At 39.2% G+C, this 22,500-nt stretch overlaps 1 protein-coding gene across 2 annotated transcripts in view; it reads left to right on the forward strand.

Annotated features, from left to right (window-relative positions):
• Positions 1–1,099: 1,099 nt before the first annotated feature.
• LOC138049129 (next to BRCA1 gene 1 protein-like) overlaps positions 1,100–22,500 on the forward strand; it is a 23,503-nt gene continuing 2,102 nt past the window's right edge. Inside the window, exons 1-17 of one of the 2 annotated variants that reach the window (XM_068895270.1) lie at positions 1,100–1,331; positions 1,422–1,487; positions 1,751–1,769; positions 2,413–2,435; positions 4,697–4,813; positions 5,902–6,487; positions 6,944–7,152; positions 8,715–8,817; positions 10,133–10,199; positions 12,329–12,775; positions 14,641–14,755; positions 15,237–15,293; positions 16,752–16,885; positions 17,192–17,304; positions 18,703–19,053; positions 19,435–20,459; positions 21,825–21,902. In XM_068895270.1, coding sequence (XP_068751371.1) covers positions 1,236–1,331; positions 1,422–1,487; positions 1,751–1,769; positions 2,413–2,435; positions 4,697–4,813; positions 5,902–6,487; positions 6,944–7,152; positions 8,715–8,817; positions 10,133–10,199; positions 12,329–12,775; positions 14,641–14,755; positions 15,237–15,293; positions 16,752–16,885; positions 17,192–17,304; positions 18,703–19,053; positions 19,435–20,459; positions 21,825–21,902 — 3,606 coding nt within the window. In that variant the 5' untranslated portion in view covers positions 1,100–1,235. The remainder of the gene's footprint in view (positions 1,332–1,421; positions 1,488–1,750; positions 1,770–2,412; positions 2,436–4,696; positions 4,814–5,901; positions 6,488–6,943; positions 7,153–8,714; positions 8,818–10,132; positions 10,200–12,328; positions 12,776–14,640; positions 14,756–15,236; positions 15,294–16,751; positions 16,886–17,191; positions 17,305–18,702; positions 19,054–19,434; positions 20,460–21,824; positions 21,903–22,500) is intronic. The other variant, XM_068895271.1, reaches the window with a different exon arrangement.

Here is a 22,500-nt window from a genome sequence, read left to right on the forward strand (position 1 = left end):
AAAGTCCAAGCCCAAAAAGTTTCGGGACTTCGAGAAACAGTTCCCGCCAAGGAGCCCATCATCCTTGTTCAATCAGGTTAAGGGCAGACTCTACGCTTAGCTTACATTTATATATAGTTCTATCATTTCATTAACTTTCAGCTTGATTTAGTAGGGGCTGACATTATATGACGAGTTAGGTTTTTTTGTAGACATCCTATTTGATTGACAAGCAAAGACAAGCAAGGAAGTGGCAAGCGCTCTCGTCCCATGTTCTTGAGCTTTTTGCTCGTCCTTCACTTGTCTATCTCTGCGAAGATAAGATAGTTAAAACGACAACATGTGTTTGAGGTTGGTGAAGTCTCTTTATCTTTCAGTTTACTTTAAAATTTGCGAATTTTCTCACAAAGGGAAATTTGAGCTAGCGGTGAGTCATGCGCGTAGTTAGTAAAACGAGGAATGACCTAAAATGACCTAAAACGAGCTACAATGCTATCTAAAATGATCTAAAATGACCTACTCATTTTAGGTCATTTTAGATATCGTTTTAGCTAATTTTTAGGTCATTTTAGATCATTTTAGATACCGTTGTAGTAATTTTAGGTCATTTTAGATCATTTTAGGCCATTTCTCCTTTTCCAGTAACTACGAGTAGTGCGCTTTCTGTGCTGTCGCTCCAGTATGCAAAATTGAGCCACGAACCACGATCGGAGGCGAGCTCTTTTCAAATTTAGCTTGTCTTGACATTCCGACATTTATATTGTTAAGTATCTTCTCTCTATTAGAGACGATTACTTAAAAAATCTGGGAGAAACCACCGTGCGGGATGAGAAATGTCCACTTCCGTTTTCCGTCCATGACTCAAGACAAGAGAAAATACAGCCAACTCGTCTTTTGTTCTCCCGAACGCCAAAAATGACAACGGTAAGTTGATCTTTTCTTTATTTTCATGTTCTGACATAGGGACTTTTCAAGCTCGATATTTTGTACGCCGATGTTCCACGGGGCAAAACAACGATTTCCGGTTCAAGAATAGCCTTTGCGTGGGAATGAAAGAGAGAGTCTGGGTTTCAGTTGTGTCATCCGGGTGTTTTGGTTTGTGACGCAACATGTCCATTTCCTCGTCATTTCTGTTTTGGTACGGCGGTTCAGAACCTTTTGTTTTGAAGAAAACGATTTGTCAGCGAGATTGAACAGGAAGGGTATTTCCTCAATTTTGTCACTTTCGAAAGCGGATTTCAATTTCTGCATCTCAAATGAGCACACCGATCAAAGTGAAAGTCGGATCGAAGTCGTCAACCCGGAGGTTGGAAGTAAACACTGATTGTTCTTGGGAACAACTAAAATTGCAAGTTAGTGTCGCATGTATGCTATTGATTTCAGTATCGCTTGATGTCGATACTTGTGGATCATGGATTGGAGTGCAATCTTTTCCTTTCTAGATTAGAGAGTTGCTTGATTTGCAAGAAGATTTCGCTTTGAAATACATCGATGATGAAGACGAAGTGGTGAGCATTCGTCGACCCCTCATTGGAATTATAAGCTTTAAATTGACTTGATAAGTTTGTGTAGAATCATCAAACTTTGTTACCTCTACTGCAAATTATATTCGCGTATTATGGCACGTAAAAGCAGGTCTCTATACGACCTGTTTTCCACATACATGTAACTTTATGTAGTGATGAACGTGTTTTATTTTCTGAACGTTTCATACGGTTGCATTGAAGCAAAATTATATTGTTTATTCTTCTCTCTTCCTTCATGTTTGTAGGTCACATTAGGAACCCAAGGTAAGAAAAGTAAAAACATGAATGTTTTCCCCAACAAATCTGTTTGATTAACATAAAGTTGAACGCGAATGAAGGGTACAGTCTTGCGATTTGGTGAATTGTAATGACGAAACTAGAAATACCAAAAATATTTCTGCAAAGAGCTCTTTTCTGTTCTAGAAGTATTGCAACTGTTTTTCAGAAACTTCCTCTAGAGCTTCAATGTTGACTACCAGAGTCTTATTTCAGAATTCAGCCAATTTATTAAAACGCAGTGCGGGTGGACTTCTTCATAACCTTGGGCAGAAGATAAGCAGTATTCTTTAATTTTGATAATGACTCATTTTCTGGGAGGCGTATGACATTAATTTTGTTACTACCCAATCAGAGATGTATTGGGAGTTGAAGCAATGTCTTCTGTAACCGTTCGTTGATTGACTTATTTGATGTCCAAAAAAAGTTGATGTTGTTGTTAACAATACACAATAATATTATCGGAATCAAGTCTTCAGACCAAGGATTGGATACCACTTTTGCTACAGAACTGGGCATGGAGAATTTTTGCACAATTTTCCCTTGAAATTAAATCTAAAAGGAATTCAATTATGGAATAATCGTTTATTCTTCATTTTTTTTAATGGCATTTTCTTTTTGCTTTTTGCAGGAGAACTAGAAGAAGCACTAAAGGTAAAAAAGGAATGTCAAGAATAAAGAAATGAAAAATAAATCAGTAATCAGCATAAACACTGGTAGATCAGATGCATCTTTTTGCCATAACATTTCGTCCAAAATTGGGGTTGCGTCTTGTCAAGGAGAACAACTTCAGAGCAAATCTGTAAATTTCCAAAATCGCCCCAAACCCAGAAAGAAACTAACTAAAGGTTGTTATAAATAAACATCAAAAGATTCTGCGTAAAAGTAAAGTATGATAACCGGTCACTAGTTTTTGCACCTTTTGTCGCTTCTGGTTCCTTGGGCCCATTGCTACATATTCTTTATATTTGGACAGTTAACACGGGTATTTGAGTCTTACTTCGACTGCAAATTGAATGAGCAATCCAAGATATGAATTTTCAGCAGGTTATTTTTTTCCAAATGTCGAGCTTCAACATTTGGGGTGTGGCTTATCTACAAGTGCAGTTTATCAACTGGTGTTTATGGTACAATGTAGATACATATTTCCTGAAATAGGGTTTGCTTGTTCATCGTCGTGAAATACAATAATCAATAATATTTGACCTCATCCCCAGAAGAAGACTAGCATTCATCCAGTCAAAACGTAGTGGTCTACACCACACGTGACAACATCATGACATCATCATCAACATCATCACCCTGCTAGCAGAGCCTTTCTTTTGCTTGCTCGATTTTGGTGTTCTCGAAAAAGGCTCTGCATGAATCGAGTAAGATCTTTATTGAATATGCGCTGCATGTTGCCAGGATACAGTCTCGAACCCAAGCCTAATATGCCAGATCTCGCCGCCATCTTGGTTTTCATGGTACAGCGGGCTCAATTATAACCATCGCTTTTGTCACTAAACGGACGCTCGCACTGGAAAAACCGGTTTGACGAGAGAAAACAAGATTGACTAGTCCAGAAGTTCGGGCTGCGGCGGCTTCAAACGATTCGGGCAGAGCCTACTTTTCTCCTCCTCTGTAAAGAAAAAGACAAAAGGAGGCTCTGCTCGCAGGGTGCAACATCATGAGACAAATTAATCAATTAGTACTAATATTTTAACAATTATTATTCCATGAGCACGCATTGGATAATATTGTACCTCTTACTAACTGAGTTCGAGGTCCGTACTGTAAGTTACAACCGAGTTTTTTCCCGCTGATTTATGGCCCAAGCGCGAAGCGCGCGGGCCATAAATCAATGGGAAAAAACGAGGATCTGTAACTTACAGTACGGACCGAGAAAACGAGGTTAGTAAGATATTTATTATATCTCTGAGGTTAACCGGTGCGTGGGCAAGGAAACTAGTCAAAGTGAAGCAGAAGGTTCAACTGCCACAAAGAATGCCGTGCCAAAATCCCAAAAACTAAATCTTCTTGGCTGTTAAGTTTGAAATAGTTTCTTGCAAGATTCAAACAGTTTTCAGTACAAGTTTGACCGAAATGACATGAAAAACTCGCCAGATGATGTTTTGTCGAAATTTTAAATTTAGCGGGCTGTACAGCGGGCCATACTGTAGAATACGGCCCACTAACTTAGCCAATTACAGCGCACGTACTATCTGAGAGATATAATAAGAGATGGTAAATAGCCAAGGAGGTGCGTAGCGCCGAGTTGGCTATGACAAGTCTCACATCCAACAAGTGGGAATGGAATAATTGTTTTATTAAATTCCGTGAACTCCAAAAGTTTGGAAGTACGAAATACGAGCAAAAAAGACAAGAAAATTCAAGTAAAATCGAAAAAACTTGATGAAAATGAGATGTTATGTAATACCTGGTGGTCAGACAGACACAGGCTCATCACAAAAACATTTCTTACCTTTTCGTGTACTACGAAACGTTGGAATTGATCCAAACGTTCCACAAGAATGTTAAATCTTTTTGCTTTTTTCCAAGAGAAATTTTGCTTTCCTGCAAAAATAATTTAAAGCTTTGCAACGCTTAGCGCAATCATTTGCGATAATATCACAAGGTCAAATGAAGGTATATGAGCTGATAACCGAGATTGAGTAAACCAATCAGAGCACGAGAAATGCATTAACCGAGGTTGAGAATTTAATAATACATGTAATACCTCAACCTTTCCCCACCTGAAATGTGACTTGTAGATTTTACTCTCACTCCCAGGCATCATTGGGATAATATACTATTCAAGTTTTCATTTCCATGAAAAGTGGGTGAATAAAATTTAGGCAAGGAGAAAATGGTAATCCCTTTCTCTCATTGTTGTTGTCTTTTTTGCTTAATATTTTTGTTCAATTTTCATTTAGGTCACCAAGAAAGCGGGATTGCTGAGATTAGTTATAGAAAATCCATCTGACCCAAGCAAAACTACAGAAATTGAATGTTTTAAGGACATACTGGGGGAATCCCCAAGAGGAACTCCTGTGAGTATTTCTGGTACATGTAGAATTTTATGCCACCACTCTTTTTCTATTTTGAGCCGCAATAATTGAAGAAAACAAATTGAAGTAAACGACCAAGCGCAGAAAGGTACATGAATTTACAAACTTGTGCTTTTTAGGCCAGCTGCTTTATCGGTCATAACTTCGACCGTCGGAGTACTGTACATGTAGAGGATTAAAAAAGATTAGCATAGCAGCCTTCTAAAAACCGGCCGGTTGCGCCGCCTCCTCAGAAAGCATGACCGTCTCTTTCGAGTCAAAAAATAGCTCCAACGTTAAGTCACTGGAGATATTTTAGAAGCTTGAAAAAACCTTATTTGACGTACAAATTCATGTCCGCAATATTTTTTGTGTCACGCATATGAAATGTTTAGTTAACTAACATTCCAGTATTTCTTATTACACTCCACGCAAGTGTCAATTCCATGTGTGAAATTTCGTCACTTTAAATCCCTCAGATTGCTCTAAATTGCATCTGTGAGTGTCTAAATTTGAAAAATTCCCTAGGGGAGAATGCCCTCAGACCCCCTAGAAGCGTGCGTCCTTTGGGCACTTGCTTAGGTGCCTTTAGCACCAAAACCGTCTCCACTTTCCTTATGACCTGCTCCCCAAAAACGTTTTGAGAAGGCTGGCATGGTGTGCAGTTTGTTTACATGTAGCTGTCACAACTAACAACCATAACCTACCATCACTATAGCAATCTGTTATGCTGGTTTTAATTTAAGCAGTTGCTTCCTGCTTCGTATGAGAGAGTTGAGGATTTGGGATGATTTTAAAATGGTACTTTTCTTTGAAAGAGTAACAGGACAAAAGAATTTCTAATTAAAGATTGTAGTCCCTTATTAACTTTTACTGTGGTGTGACCAGTAGCCAAATGAGCACTTTGTGGATGACCTTTTTTGTTCACATTTGCCAAGCAACTCATTTAAGATGACTCCTGATACAATGTATACAGAGATGGACTTAAGCCCTGACTTTTAAGGTGTATTTTTTTCTGGAATGACTTATTTTGTAGCTCTGATTGTAATTTTACATCCAGTCATTTACTTCTCTCTCTTTTTTATCTCCAGGCACCGAAGCGCAAATTTTTAGTCAACTCTATTGCCCAATCAGATGAAAGTTGTGCCTTCAAGACTGCAAAAATGGATAAAATTGATCAAGAAACACTAGTCTCTGACCCAGGTGCTGAAGAAGCATCTGAGGCAGTTGAAGCCTTTGAATCACCCTCCAAAAAAAACAAAGTTGAAGAGGACATCACTGGCAATGAAGGGATCTCTGAGGACATCACACACCAAGTGCAGAACATGTCCACTTTGGAGCCACCATGTATTGACGAGGAAGGCAGTGATTCACCATCAGGAGATCAGTATGTCCCATTGGCGCAGTTAATGGTACCCCAACTAGCTGGTAGGCCACCACGACCTCCGCCACCCTCTGTTCAGCCCAAAAAATCTCGGAAAGGCCGCAGTGTGAAGAACTGTTACCATCAATTGGCTGAAAGTGTTGCTGTTGAGCTGGCTGCCATGAATGACACGCTGCATCAAAAGTTGCGCAAATCTTTTCAAAAGCTGCAGGGAAAAGAAGAGCCGCTGTCCACTGAATTACAATCTTTTGAAGATGTGGAGGAAGATACTTATGTATTCGTAAATCAGCAAGGTACAATAATGACATGACTTGCTGCCTTTGATTTTCTATTCCCCATATTTGTTTTAAAAATTATTTTACAGTAATTCATTTTACTAAAATAGGTGTAGTATGAACCTTTGTCCATAACTAAATCTAATGGTAACTGCGATTGGACATTTTTTCAATGAAATAATAAAATTATTGATTTTTTTATGAGATTGAAAACTACCAAGATTCTACTGTTCTGCTACTGTATGTTGATACATATTCATGACAAAATTTCTAGAATTATTCTCTTTTTGAAGTTTTGTGAGAAAATTATTGTTACATGCACAGTACATGTACATGTACATGTATGATTAGTATTTTTGGTTTTCATGCATGTTAACCAATGTGTAAGCCCTCTATCAGTTATGCTTGTACTCTTATGCGTATACACATGGTTTTGTGAGATCTCTGTACTTAATTCTTTTTTATGTTTCCTAGGCAATTTGATGGCATCTAATGATGACGTCGAACTAGAGAATGAGAATCAAATCTCTAGTGTCAAAAATGAAACGTCGCCTGATCAGATTCAAGACAGAAAAGTAGAAGCTTGTGGCAAATCTCCTTGTTGTGTGATTGGAAGTGGCACTAGACATCACAAAGTTGATTATGTATCAGTGGAAGAAACAGTTCAACGTGTTGTTCAAGAGGTAAAACTTGTGGGGCAAATTGAAATTTATGAAGAACAAGTAATAATTTTTAAAAAACATTTGGCAGTCACTATAAAAAAACTGTGATACATGTAATGCGTTTCTTAAAAGGTTATAAAACATTAAAACCTAAAAAGGCTAGTTGACAACGTTTAATCAAGGCAAAGATACATGCAATAAGGTTTCCTGTATAGAAATACTAAAAGCAACAAAAAGTTTATCAACTTTGACTTGATAATGATGTTAAGATAACATCGACACAATGTCAACCAGCCTTTTAGAAATAATTCACATCATCTCAATTTTTAATGACATGCAGTAAAATGAAATTTAGGCACAGTAAACTTCCACATCAGCTTGTCTAACTGTTTTAAGAGTCTTCAGTGAGCAAGAGAAAGGTACTGTGACTGTAAGAACAGAAGGGAAAAGTAAGAAAGAAGAAGAAAATGGAGATGATAATGACGATTACCACATCCATGACCACTTGCATCAGGGTGGGGCTTTTCAGAGCAGATGAAACTACGTTTATATACTGAAGTAAAAAAATATATATATATTGAAGAATCCCAGCTTGTGGATGGCAGACAAAAAAATAATAATTTAAAATTTATTTGATGGTCTACTTACAAGTGTAGCTGAAGAGTTGACTGCCGACCAACTTGAACAACTCTGGCTACAGTACGTACATGTACACCGTAGTTGAACTTAAACCCAGAAAGTCTGTCTCGTGCCTTGATCACTTGGCAACACTCTGCAATTGTTTAAAAAACTGACAGTCTGCAACTTTGTGGGTAAATGCTTTATAAAGGACCAGACCTACATTGTAAATGTGTGCAGTGAGCAAGCAAAATTTTGTTTAATGAAGTTGTAAGATTTGTTGATCTCACTGACAAAAGACCATTCCTAGTTGCTGCATACCTTAGTTTCAAAGCGAGTCCTGGTGCACAACCATTCAAATGGAAATGAGTTGCATACTCTTATGCAAATCAAACTCATTCCCATTGCAAATTTTTTCGAAGACTACAAATTGCAATCGCCCTACAGGATCATGCAATTTTGTTATCTGAATAAATTTATTTGACTGTGCTTATTGCAACTTGCACTCAAAATCATGTCATTACTTATACTCAACTGCAGGAAATTCAGCCAAATTTAATGAAATTCTTACAAATCCATTTTGGGTGGTTAAAGCTTAGAGGTTGTGCTTAAAGTGTACATAGCCACGTCTGTTATCACTATGATGACGAGTAAATAATAATGAATTATTATTATGTACTGTTGAAAAGAGGATTGCATGCAGCAGTGCTTCATGGGGTTTTTAAACCAAAAGACAAGAGGATTTGAATTTGAACTGGACAGTCTGCAAAGCTTCTAACTCTGTATTTATTGAAAAAAAAATGTATTTTTTTGAATTGCGGATTGTAGCATGTAAGGGAGCTTATTGAGCAGAGAGTTTTTATCAAAATAATTATATGGTACAGTACTTGAACTTACAATGTACATGCATATATGCAATCCCATGTACATGCATATTCATTGACAAATGTTGTTTTTACTAACAGACTCTGCCACAAATAATCGAAAAAACCGTGACGCATCTCAAAGAACTCCAGTTAGATGAAGAGTCACCTGAGCAGATTCCTGGAAAATCAACGATCGCCAGAGGTAGTTAAATAATATTGACCAATGTTAATGCATTATTGGTTTATTGCATTGGTTTTAGAACACAGCTTCAAATGTTATTTTCATAGAGTCACAGCAAACTTAGCTTGCATCAAATTTGAACAAGTTTGTGGTGTCCAAGGGATACAGGGCATTATATGAAGGATTATTTGCACTACAAACACATTTGGTTTATATGAACATGTGGTACATGTATATTCATTTGAAAGTTGCAAATTGTGTGTTCCAAAATTGCATCAAGTTGAATGCCTTGCTGTAAGTAACCCAATAAATACCCCTCTCTATTATTTCCTTTGTACATGTATCTAATAATCTGATCATTTTGTTGAAATAAAATGGAAAACTGGTTACCTTTCAGGATCAAAAAGTTTGTCACCTTTAAAAGGACATAGTCATTCACATGAAATGTAAACTTCTTTCAAATGTTTTGATCTTGAAAGGTGCATGTATTTTCCCATGTCTATTACATGTAATTTTAATAATGCCTCCCCCCCCCCCCCCCCCATCCCACCACATTTAACTACAGGTATTCAAGCTTAACCCTTTAATTCCGATGATCGAAATGTAAACTAGTACCATGGAGTTCTTTCTTGGGTAGTCATGAGAATTTGGTGTTATATCAAGATCACATCTGAAGCTGATTAGATAATAGTTTTCATTCTCAATACATGTCTGACTGACATTGCATTGAAATTATGAAGAGAATTTACATATACTGGTCACTCCTGGGAGTCAAAGGGTTAATTAAATGGAGCTTAAATTAATGGTGTTCATTAGATTATTATGGCTGGATTATTAGATTATTTGTTATGGATTATTAGATGGGTTTGGGAGCTGGCACCTTAAGGTTGGTGAGTCCACGGAGAGAACAGTTCTTATTCATTTCGTCAAGCCAAAAAATTCAGTGGCCTAACTAAAAATTTAATTTATTAACATTTAAAGAATGTTTTTCCCATGCTTTATAGGCATTTTTGCTGGTGTCATGATGACACAAAACCTCATTTGTTTTTGTCATTGTTTGTTTGTTTTAAAACATTATTCGTTGAAATACATGATGGAGTTGAATTTGAGATTGCAAAGTCAAAAATAATAATCTTGTAGGTGTGGTCACAGCTAGTGAGATCATGTGAACAAGGGATAACCTAGACTTGGATAGTTTTTCCATACTTAAAATTTAATTCATAATATTATTTCAATCTTTAAATACAGATTTTGTGAACAGTTCTGAACTGAAAATTACAATCCTGTTGCAAGTGATGCTGATCTTGTATATTACAATCATTGTTTTTTTTTTCAGTTGTCCACAAAGGAATAGTCTGTGCTGAATGTAGTCAAGCTGTCATTGGAATTCGCTATAAATGCTGGTAAAAGTCTTTGTTTGAGTATTCTCAATTTCATTGGTGGCATTTTAGTGACTACAGGTGACAATTCAGTTACCAAAACTAGAAAAGTTGGGCAAAAACACTTTGTGAACAGTTCTTTATTGAGACTACAACTGAAATTTGCTTCAAAGGTTTGACTGTGCTTTGAATGAATTTTCTGCGAGTAAGTTTTTCCGAAGTGGCTAATTTGCTGCGGTGTTAAGCAAAGACTTATCTAAGAAGCAATCTTGATTTACCAGCAATCTTCAACTTGAGGTTTTCATACATGTAAAATATGAGCCAGCATTTGTACATTGTATTTGCCTTAGAACACCTCCAGCTATAAGCCTTAGAACACCAGCTCATCCTTTCGTATCTTTAGGGTACGTTCAATTGACCGTATTCCGGAATAGGAATACATGGAATACGAGGTGGAAATCCTTCGTTTTTGCGGAGATTCACATTAAAATTGTCAAACATTTGCTAAAATGCTATTTTAAACATATTTTTATCATCCTTGCAACTTCGAAACGCGCCAAACATACCGTTTTAATCATCACTCCACGTATTCTTATTCCGGAATAGGGTCAATCGAATGCACCCTTAATTTGTTGATTATTGTTTATGTACAATGCCTAATTTATCTCACACCCAAGATACTTATACTGTTTTTAGTGAAAGTGACAATTTTTTGGATGAAGAGTGAGTGGCGGGGGGGGGGAAGGGGGGGAGGACCCCCCTGGCTACTGTACCCTGCTACTGTATCTTGAAGTTTTTCAAAAATCGTGGAATTCTATTTGCTGTGAAAAGCAAGGCAATAACCAGGGTTTTTGTTATGATTTTTAATAGCAGGGACAATTGAACATATAGCAGGGACTAGGATGGCGGCTCTGACCGGCTCTGCCGCCATCTTGGCACGCTGTGCCAAGGCGGGATAGGTGTGGTAGGGGGTCGTGCCCCTCCCACTGGGGGGTAAGGGGGGCCTCCCCCAGAAAATTTTTGAATTTGTGAGGCCTAATGGGTACCTTTGGGTAAAATACTGGTCGATTTTCCGCTTCATTTCCTTCGCGCTACGGCTGACCGTAACCGACTAACATGCACAGTGTCTCATTTTTGAAGAAATTTACTTCCGGCAGCCGTATTAGAGCCCGCCATAGCAATTTGCTTAAACTCCCTAATGACGAAAGCAGGGCGCGCCGATCAACGTGTTTTCTGTTACTTGATAACATCTTGTCATGAACTCCAAATCAGCTACATGTACATGTACGCAAATTGTGGTACAACTAACAATACCCAGTAACAGAGAAATAAAGCACGATTTGGTTTAAGAAAATATCAAATAATAAAACACAAATATCGGTTGACTAGTCTCTTCATATTGAAAGAATCCTTGTACAACCTGCGCTTAAAATAGCCGGGACAAAAATAAAAATAGCAGAGTAAAGGTCCCGGCGTCCCGGCTTTAACAAAAACCCTGCAATAACGTAGTTCTTGTTGTTGTCAACAATAATATGGAGCTTGTATGAGTCAGTCAAAAAATACCTAGAAACTTCTTGAATTTAAAGAATTCATTTTTGGGGATCTTGATTTCGAATTATAGGTCATTGTGTGAAACAAATTAATGGGCATTTTTAGACTGGGTCAATGAAGAGATCAAGCACAAAAGACTACACGTGTTTTCAGTGAGGGAAATTTGGACTGCAGACAACATTTTCCCAAGTATTTGATCCATCCTGTCAACACCAACCATATTGGCATTGTGCAATGTCGCTTCAGCTATCACAGGCAGAAAGAGTTAAATAATATTAGCATTGGTCAATTAACCCATTGACAAACTCGTGACATCCTCTGGCATTGGACAGAGTAAACTCTATGAAATCTCGCTCCTAGATGTCAATGGGTTAAAATCTTTGGCATAATAAGTGATGAAATTTTAAATGCTAAGAATGGTATGAACTCATGCAGTCTTGTTTACCTTAACCCTTTGACGTCCAAACCAGCCCAAACCAGCCAGACTTATATTCAGTATTTTATTCTGTTTAACGCCAGACGATTTTACTTGTCAATGGGGAACCGCTGGGAGTCAATGGGTTAAAGGATTTTTCTCATTGTTTTATTTATTGTGTTTGCAGTTTTTGTGCCGATTATGACCTCTGTGAAGATTGTGAAGCAAAAGAAGGAATCCATCACCCAGATCACTTCTTTGCAAAGCTGCGCAACCATATCCCAGGAATTGGCCGAAAGAATGGTGAGATGGTGCCGGTACTGAAAGAGTTTGTTTACCGAACGGTGATGAAAGAAGAGAGAAAAGATAAAAGAAATGAAGAGAAGAAAAAGGAGAAAGAGGAAAGAAGAGAAGGAAAAAAAAGAGGGCAGGAAGAAAGGAAAGAAGAAAAGAGGAGAGATAATGAAGAACGAAAGTATGAGAAAAGAAGGGATAAGGAAGAAAGAAAGATGGAGAAAAGGAAAAATAGGGAAGAAATGAAGGAATGGAAAAAAGAGAACTTCAAGATGCTCACCAAGGCAGCCAGACCAGAGGAAAAGGACGTAAGGGAAATGAAGAAAAGATTAAGACACGTGTAAGTTATGTTTATCATGACACACAGGTTTAGAATTAATAGAACACGGAAAAAGGTAACTTAATTATTTCCTTGGCAAAGTAGCTGACAAAGTAAGTAGTGCCCTTATCCACCTTTCCTTACAGCATTGAGCCCGGTTGTTCAAAAGCTGATTAACGCTAATCTCATATTAAAAATTAACCAAGGAGTTTAATATTTCTCTACTCACAAATGCTGTTTAATGCTGATATTCGGCTAAACTCTACATTAGAAGAAGTCAATCTTGAGAAACAAAAATAAGCAAAAGAAACTTTCTCCAAAAAGTTGAAAACGTGAAACTAAAGTTTACGCTAATCCTGGATTAAGTTACATGTAATTGGCTTTCGACACAACTGGGCCCAAATTCTTAAGTCAGAGATGTTCTGTTACAGCAAGGGTAAGGAGTTCTGGCGTAAAATGATTGACTGGTCTTTTATGCTCCCTGTAATTACTGCAAAGCACAGCACCACAGCCAGATGTAATTCTAAGGCTGGAATTGATTTTCTTGACAGAGGAAAACTGTAGTATGCAAAAAGCAAAAGATCATTTGAATCAGAAGGAAACTCAGCACATATATACGTGTAAGCCCATGTCCAGGATTGGGGTAAGGATTTAGGGTTTGCAGAGGTGGGAGGCATGATTGATCATGAGCACACCCTCCTGGCCCTCTTTCTTGGTCATCTGAGAGCATGCATTGCACCACCACAAAATTATGATCTGATGCTACAGGTTTTTAAGGGAGTAGCTGACTTTCTCTTGCAAAATTGGCTTCCTTTCTTCTCGGACATCATGTTTTATTTTCACCCAAAGCTTACAAGGAAACGTTCTTAATTAATTTTGTCAAGGAATTCCATCTTAAAGGCCCAGCTGTGTCACGAAATTCATCCAAATTCAGCGACTGGAAGCTGGCAACCAATTCAGGCGAAACATAAGTCAGAGTAACTATACTTACATGTAGAACCTTGAAGGAAGGTTTGAATAGAGCAGCAAATACAAAAGGAGGCAAAATTGGGCAAACGTAAAGAAGATTAAAATGGATTTTCATTGGGGTTTTTGAAAACTGTTGAGCTTGACCGTTTTTCAAAGTTGATGTCTGTTGTATGTAACTTTAATTTTGTATGGTTGACAGACATTTTTTTTCGCGAAGCTTTGGTTTGTGTTACTTAAAAGTAATTTCTGAATTAATGTCAAGTTGAAGAGCGAGAAGGGGTTAGTAAATGGAAAAAGCGACACAAAGTGAACTGGACTGCCGAGACACAACCCCTTTAGCTTTGCAAATTTATACACCATGAGCTGCATGGGAATGGAGGTTAATTTTGTCTGTTCTAGAATTCCAGTGGAGAACCCTTTGACACCTCTCTTTGTACCAGTTTAGCATAAAACTACAAATGTAACTTCATTGATTTTCATTAACTAGACTAATACTAATTACTAATAATTGTTGATGGTCTTTGTTGTGGTAGAGTTACTGTACATGTCCTTGAAGTATTAAATTTGAACATAGTATACGTTGGCATTTATTTAATACCAGAATGGGTAATAAAACTGTTAAGCTGGACCTTTGCTTCTTTTTGTCCAGTGTCGCAGGGACTGTTCATTACATTTTATTTAGTTTATTTGCTTTCCCAAAGCAGTCTTTTTCCAATAAAACAATTCTCTAGAGAACTGAGTCACGGAGTCCTCATTGAGAAAACAAATAAGATAGCTTACATGTAAGTTGTCTTCCACCAATGAGTTATGTATTGCCTTCAGTTTTGGAGACTGTATTCTGTACTAATCAAGATACTGTACAGACTTTAAAACGTGTAAATTTAGATTTGTAAGAATAAATTTCTATCTTGAAACAGTCGTTGTGAGAGGAATTCTGCTACTGCTCTGGAAGTTTTGAAGAAGTGTCAGAAGGCCGAGTTTATCGCAGATGCCAGCATCCCTGATGGTACAGCATTAAGGGGAGGCCAAAAGGTTAGTCGTTTTGAGTGATCACAGTCTGTTTATTTTCCCAGCCTCGTTCTCTCTTCTCTGCCTAACGACAATGGCGGCAGAGAAGAGAGACCCTGGGAACGAGGTTGTCTATTTTCCATCTCTCTTATGGACACATTTGCCTCAGGAACATTGTTGGGTGTAGAAACATCTTCTACCAGTATCACCCTGGTCATTGACCCGGAAACAACAATATTTATTCTTATTATTGTACAGTTGTTTTTTTTGTTTTTTTTTTTGTTTCTTGTGTGCATCATTTGCTAAACGGTCTTTTTGCCATAGCCTTGATGTTCCGTATATGTGTGACATTCTCGTGGCCTGCAGTGATAAATCACTTTGCAGGGGAAGATATTTTACTAGTAGTTTGACTCGGACTGGTTTTTTGTGTTGCTTTCAAGACATTTAGTAAGTATTTCTTGACAGCAACATCTAAAAAAACTCAGAATCGTTGCTGTTCTTTCAGTTTTTAAAGCGCTGGATTGTCAAAAACAAAGGACGCAGATGGAGTGCCAGAACTACAGTAAGTAGTCACCTTTTTTGGCGTCGTAATCATTCAATGTACGTTTTAAGTTATTTAAAAATGCAGTGCCAACAGATATGAGCCTACATACACACGTACAGTTTATCTGTAGATTCAAGAGAGCAGTGATGGATTGTCATTGAACACAGTCATTGCAGCCGTTTTATGTTTTATGGATTAAATCACACCAGTTACTATTTTATCGTGATTGTAAGAACTGCCTTCCGATACCAGGCTCTAACCACAAACCTGTAAAATTATTTTCTCTTGGTGATGCAATCTTGATTCTCAATATGTTGTCATGTCTTACAAGTTGTACATGTACACTCAGAAAGATGGGTCCAGAAATGACCCGAATAAGCTGCACACGGATGTCTCGAATCTCGGAGTTTAGACAAAGGTCGTGTTCTATTGGGATCAACCGTTTTTAGTTGGTTGAGTTAGTTGGGCTTTTTAGTGTTCTATTCGGAGAAAAAAACATTTTCGGTTGGTTTGGTTCATCAACTTTTTCAACCGGCATCAAACTACAGGTTGAAACAGTTGAACAAGCATTGGCATCGACCGCTGTCGTTTACGCGGGCTAGTTAAAGTCGGCCGAGGGCTCCTGCTGTGTTGCTTTCCCTCAACTTGTCAATGCTGAGAAGTCTGGTAATAACTATTCCCAGGAGTTACCGCGTTTCAACCGAAAACGGTTGGAAAAGTTTTCGATTGGGAAACCGAAACCGGTTGCGGTTGAAACGGTTGATCGCAATAGAACACGACCAAAGTGTCCCCCAAATCTACTCCTCAAGGAAGGATAAACTTCTGCATTTACCTTAAGCTGAAAATAACGCTAACCTTTACCCTTACCTTATTGTTGGAAATAGTAGCAGAAGCTTAGACTCAATACATCTTATTCCAAAATGGCCGCCATTTTAGTATTCTTTTGTTGATTGCAAATTGGCCCTTTTGGCCTCGTTCAAGGGTCAATCTTCTTTTGAATTCTACGTTTGAAACCGAGGCCAAATGAGCCAATTTGCAAGGAAACAAAGAATACTAAAATAGCGGCCATTTTGAAATAAGGTCGATGGGACACTTTGTGTTGGCTGTGATGTGGGTGCCGGGATGGCGCAGTGCACGTGGCGATAGAGCATTCGTGTCCCACCGATGTAACCCGGGTTCGATTTCCAGACTCGGCGTCATATGTGGGCTGAGTTTGTTGGTTCTCTAATCTGCACCGAGAGGTTTTCTTCAGGTACTCCGGTTTCCCCTCTCCTCAAAAACCAAAATTTGATTTGATTTGCGTTCATTGTTAATTTCAGTTTACATTGTCCCTAATTAGTGCTCCTGCGCTAGAACGACTAGACACTTGAATAAAGTTCCTTTCCTTTATGTCAAGATTGGGTGTGCATCTCTGTACCTATTTGCAACACTTTTGTGAGTTTTTGTAATTTATTAAGTTATGTTTGTTTACTACAGCTGCATTGTCTAGAGGGGAATATTATTGTTGCATCAGGAGAGAATATGGTGACTGTTCCTACGCTTAAACTGGATGAGGAAGGCGAATTATCAGTACCCTTCATTGCACCACCAGCACCTGGACATTATGAGAGGTAAGAGTAAGATGCAGATCCAATTGAAAGGAAAAAACTACAGTAGTTACCAAAGTGGTAAGTTGAAAGGTAGACTGAAGTGATCGCTTAAAAGAATGATAGTCGCGGAACTCCGCTGATCAGTATCACGTGACCTTATCGCGGGCTCAAGTTTACAGCTCATCGAGGTCAGCTATTTTTTTTAATGTTACAAAGCCACAAATTGACTGCCTATCATTTGGCTGATTGGCTGACTGGTAGATGAGCTGTCCTGTCAACTTATTGATAGCTGAGTTGGCCAATTTATTGTTGATTTTTTTCCTGTAGTAAGTGGCAGCTCTGTCACCACGGCATTCTATTTGGTCCGCTGTTTTGGTGTCAGATTGTTGTTAAAGAAGACGAGGTGGAATCGGGACAAGCATTAAAGGATGATTCATCAGGTACATTTTCGCACATTTAGCTACATGTCTAACTTGCTTAATGAAAATACTTTAGCTGACATTCTTGCAGACGTTGTCCGAGCAATACTAGACTGCAAGCAATCCCAGCTGTCCCTTTGGCCACGCAAGCGATTCGAAGGGAGAATGGGGAGAGCGAGAAGAAGGAACTGCAGCATTTGCAGTAACCGACCCGTTCAGATTTCCGATGCACTACCAGCGGGAAATTCGGATGGTCCGTTGACAGAGGACCGCTGTCACATTTTGTTGATCAGTTCATTGCTTCTTGTCAGATGATGATAATAGAGAGATTAAGCATCGCGTTTACACGAAACGGTAGCTGCTGCTTGTCATAAAAGCGTGAGAATTATATTCTTCTAACTCGTCTCTCTCTTCTGAAATATTACTCGATACCTGCTGCTAACACGCAAGAAATGAGCTCATATCAAACGAGTTTCTTCCATTTTTGGCAAAACTCATATTTAAGTACGACGTTTGCCGTTTGCCATTTGCCATAAACGTGATGCTTGATCTCTCCAATCGGTCTTCGATTTCCTGGGAAAAGATTTCTGCGGAAGTTTTCGATTTTTTATCCTTTCAAATGGCCGACATGGAACCCAAACCTCTCGCTTTCTCCCCATTCTCCCCTCAGCTTTTTGGCTCGTTTTTGCGAGAGTGGGTGGCCCTACTGACTTAGAAGGGACTGTATAGCTGAGCTTGTGTCGTTTAAAATCCGGACCCATTCCGTACCAAACACATTCCAAATCTGATATGACATATATTCTAAAGCTAAGCATATAATTTAAATTCAACTTAACAGTCCTAGGACTCAATTTGTGGGTGTACATGTAATACTCGGTAGACTTCGCAGTTTCTACTGTGTGCAATGCAGGTGCAATGCTCTACCAACTGACCTATGAAGTCACTCAGTTGGGAGCAGGTCAATTTGTTGGGTTCATGTGTTTCTGTGAAAGGATTTGGTGAAAGTAGAGCATCATTGCATCACGTTATTCTTAAGGACGGTGCCTACTATTTTTATTGCGCATACGGTCTGCGCATCTCGAGATACTCGGATTTCATATGGGTGGTAATTATTAATACAGGGATATTTTTGCGCGGTCAAAACTATGCGGAGGGTAACCACGCATTTTTCAGAGATGATTAAGCTTCAATTTGGAAAAGAACACCATTCATTGCTTTGTATTTTAAAGCTTTTTACAAATATTGTAGGTTAATTATCTTCCAAAATTGCGTGGTTGCCCCCAATTTTCTTTTTGGATTTCAAAAACACTCGTTAAGAGCTGCTTTTCCCGCTTATTCAGTAAACCGCGCAAAAATACGTTTGAATTAGTAGGCACCGTCCTTAAAATGGTTCTAGCGGTTTTTTTTCCTCTTTCCAAGAACCAACCAAGCACCAAAGCCATGATAACACCTCCTTGCTGAACAGTGCGTTTGAGGAGCATGACACCTCCCCTGTCAGGAAACTTGTGGAGGACATAGTTCCACCAGGGGTACCGGTGGTGAATGAGGATGCAGATGATGCGTCGGGATCAGAAGGTTACCTTAGTTCTGAGGACACTGCAGGGTTTGAGAACGTCATGCAGAGGAGGTTTGAGAAGATTCCTGAATTAATGGCAGCAAGGGAGGTGGCTCAGGTGGCAGAGCTCGAGTGGGATACAGCGGGATGTGCTTTGGATCAAGAATCCTGTGACATACCTGAAGTGGAAGAGCTTGTAGTTTGTTCAAATGAAGGTAAATAGCTACCACAGGGTTACCAAACACTGTCACAATCTTGCAGCTTTACCAACTTTTTGCCTTGTTTGGGAGAGAAGTTGCTGACTCAAAACCCCTCTCTTTGGTTATATAAAGATGGGCCTTGAGTGGTTTCCTTGAAAAATTAAGGGGGTATTTCGATTTGTATCTTCAAAAGAAATCTCAGTTTATGCTTTTAAGTGCCTATCGTCTCAGCAAACTTTTCCTCTTAATTTATTCTCCGAAATCTTCCCAAATATATTGTGTAGTTTTTGGAACCTTTTGATTGAAATTTCACCTTTTATTGGCTTTGAAAGGCGGAAAAAATGGTTATACTGTAATCCGACCGAGCAATGAAAGGGAATGAATTCTTGTTCACAGATGCTGTAAGTGACGTCGAGAGCATTGCCAGTGATGTGTCAGGAGAGTATATGGTGGTACCTGTCCCCCCTTGTTTTTACCCAGAGGCCCCCCTGAATGCAGATCCCACCCATGTTACAATCAGCATGATTGAATACCAACAGTTGTCGGAGAGTCAGCATGCTGGTTTCTCATCAAGACAGAATAGTGATGCCCCGTTTGAGACCAATGTAATCGATGGTTCCCTTGAGGAGCCCTTCACTGAGGATAGGGTTGATACCTATGTTGAGGCAATGATGGAGGATTGTTCTGTCACTAGAACGGACAGTGTTGAGACAACAGTGGAGGTTGATTCCAATATTGATCAAAGAGATTCCGTGAGTGCTGAGGCAACGTCGGAAGTGGAGTCAGCAGCAAATTCAGAACCGGAGAATCACGTTTTTGATCTAGCCAGTGAAACGATGCCAGTACTTCCAGAACCGCTGGTTCCTGAACGAGGGCTGGGCGCCGGTATAGCTGTTGGATCAGCTATTACGGACCTTAGCGTTGGCTCAGGGGAACTACAGGCCCCCATCACTAATGAGCCACTCCCCATACTGGAACCAGCGGAGGAAAGTGACAGTGATACAGATGACGATGATGATGATGATTTTGATGATGAGGAAGAGGGTGATGATAACGATCAGCCAACTCTACCTATTGGCATCTCACCACCAATCGCAGCCCAGCCTGTGGCAGGGACAGATGAGCATCCTCCAGTAGCTTTACAACCCGAACCCTCGACTTCGGTTGCCGTAACACCAACCACAGCGAGAACTGTTGTTGAAGTCCCCAACAGTAGCAGTGACTCCCCATCTCAAGTCGTATCAGATGTTCTTTCCTCTGCCCTTGATGCTGTAACAAACGCCGGAAGAGCAGTTATAAACACCGTGGATAATTTCTTTACCGGAGCGCCAAACCCAGGGGCCACTGCAACTTATAACCCAGAAGAAGGGTGTGAAATCTCGGTGAACACAACCGCAGCAGAGAGTGATTCGCGTGCAAAGGTAAGGAAGAAATATCTGATGTGTTTCTATTTCAAGGAGAAGTTTGAAGTTCCATTATAATCATAAAGTTGATGCCCTTTTTCCTTGGAAATTGGAAACACTAGCAATCGGAAACTTAGGAGAAAATAGATGTAGATGTTAACCTGAAGGAGAGAGAGAATTATTTTAACCAAGTAATAGTTGACACTACAGCTGCCCTCGTTGTTAAAGTGTTACTATGACCAAAAAACAATTTTTCTTCTTCCTTGGATTTAAAAACTATGTAATGTTAACTAAACGGGAACTGGTCGAAGTTTTAAGCCTTGATTTCAAAAAGATACCTGCTTACTTTAGCTAGAATTTTCTTGATTAATGGTCCGCCATTACTAACTTTAAAATCCTGAGAGAGCGGGATCGAGGAGAAGATGACGTCAAAGACTCAATAGTTTAAGAATTTCTATGCGTGTGTACGCGGCTGAATTAATATGCAGCACTGTAGTTTCGGGCTTTCAGACTTTTAAACTCGTGTTTTGCATTTGTAATAAAGACGAACCTCGTGCTTCGTGGTCAAATAATAGTGCTTTGTCAAAAAGTACACCTAAACAACACGACGAAAAGTTCAGTCTTTCTTACCTTAAAATCAGCTGCTCCTCAAAATGAAACCCGCAAACACACACGACGTGATGCGACTGACACAAACTACCAAACCACGCGCTTCTTTTCATAATACCCTTCACCCCCAAACAGGGATTGTGATGTCACAATTCACAAACTCCCTTTGAGAATTTTCTGTATACGTCACCCTAACCATCTCTTACTTGCGGGCGTGAACAATAGAAAACGTCATCATTACCCACCCATTCCATGCGGCCCCTGGTCAACCAAATCGAGTTTTTTTCTGCCCTACTGACTGTATATTACAACTGGAAGTACTTATTAATATAAGCACGAGCTTTTAGAGTGCCTCCTCGGGATTTCGCCTTCTGGGCGAAATCCCTGCGGGGCAATAATCGGTGAAGAAGATTGTTTTTCTCGTCGAAGTCGATTCATCTCTTTGGGGCCTAACACTTCAGTTTTTATTACGAATAATGGCGGACCAGTAAGTTTGAAAAAATGTGCTAAAATGAAAGCCTAAAATTTCACAAGAGCTGCCTGTGTTAAGCAGAGATGCTTTCTAAAAGATTAGCTTTAAAAGGAGAGATTTTTAAATCCTTTTTTAATTGATTTGAGCATCTTTCGTTTTACAACTTGCAAGATCAGCTATCAAAGAAATCGCGAACAGAAAATTACCCTGCTAGACAATTGGAGGTTACACGGAGTTTGTGCAAAAAAATATGTTGCTGCCGTATTCTCGGTCTCTGAAACTGTTCTCTTGTGATTGTTTAGGCGCCCACGAGTGGCATCAACTGGACAACTAGAAAAGTCGGCCAGAATACTAGAGTGCTTGAGTTAAGGGAAAATCGGGTAAGCAAAACTCTGCGTAAAAAAGAAATGCTTAAAGGTTGTATTCTCATGGAGAACATTTGAAACTTAGGGAGGTCATCGCAGTTAGATAAGCATCTTAAGAAGGTGCAAAGAAAGCGTGAAAAAATCAAAGCTTGACCGGGATTCGAACCCAGGACCATGCGATTGAGCTGTGCTGCTCTACCAATGGAGCTATCAAGCCGTCTAATTGAACGGCGGAATGAGAATGAAATGAAAGTCAGACATCTCATCGCAGTTTAATGAGCAATATATTTGTCCCCATTCCTTTTAGCAATTACGAGTAACTGGAATGAGGCTTGTTTTCTGTTTTCGTAAAACACGACAGTTTTCCTGCATGATGGCCAGAACCAGCCCGCAGGACTAGTAACTATGTTGAGCCAAAGATGGCAACTAACTTACTTTTACAATACCACATTTACATTTCTAAGTATCTTCTCACTATCAGAGACGGCTAGTTTGAGGAACTACTGTCCTATTATGCGAGATTTCCACTTCCCGCTTCCGTCCGTGGTCAAAGACGTTACGTGGTTAATCTCCCTAATTGGTGGTTTTCACGTGACGTCATCACCGCCATGCC

Source organism: Montipora capricornis, chromosome 5 (genome assembly GCF_036669925.1).
Source record: "Montipora capricornis isolate CH-2021 chromosome 5, ASM3666992v2, whole genome shotgun sequence".
NCBI classification, from domain to species: domain Eukaryota; kingdom Metazoa; phylum Cnidaria; class Anthozoa; order Scleractinia; family Acroporidae; genus Montipora; species Montipora capricornis.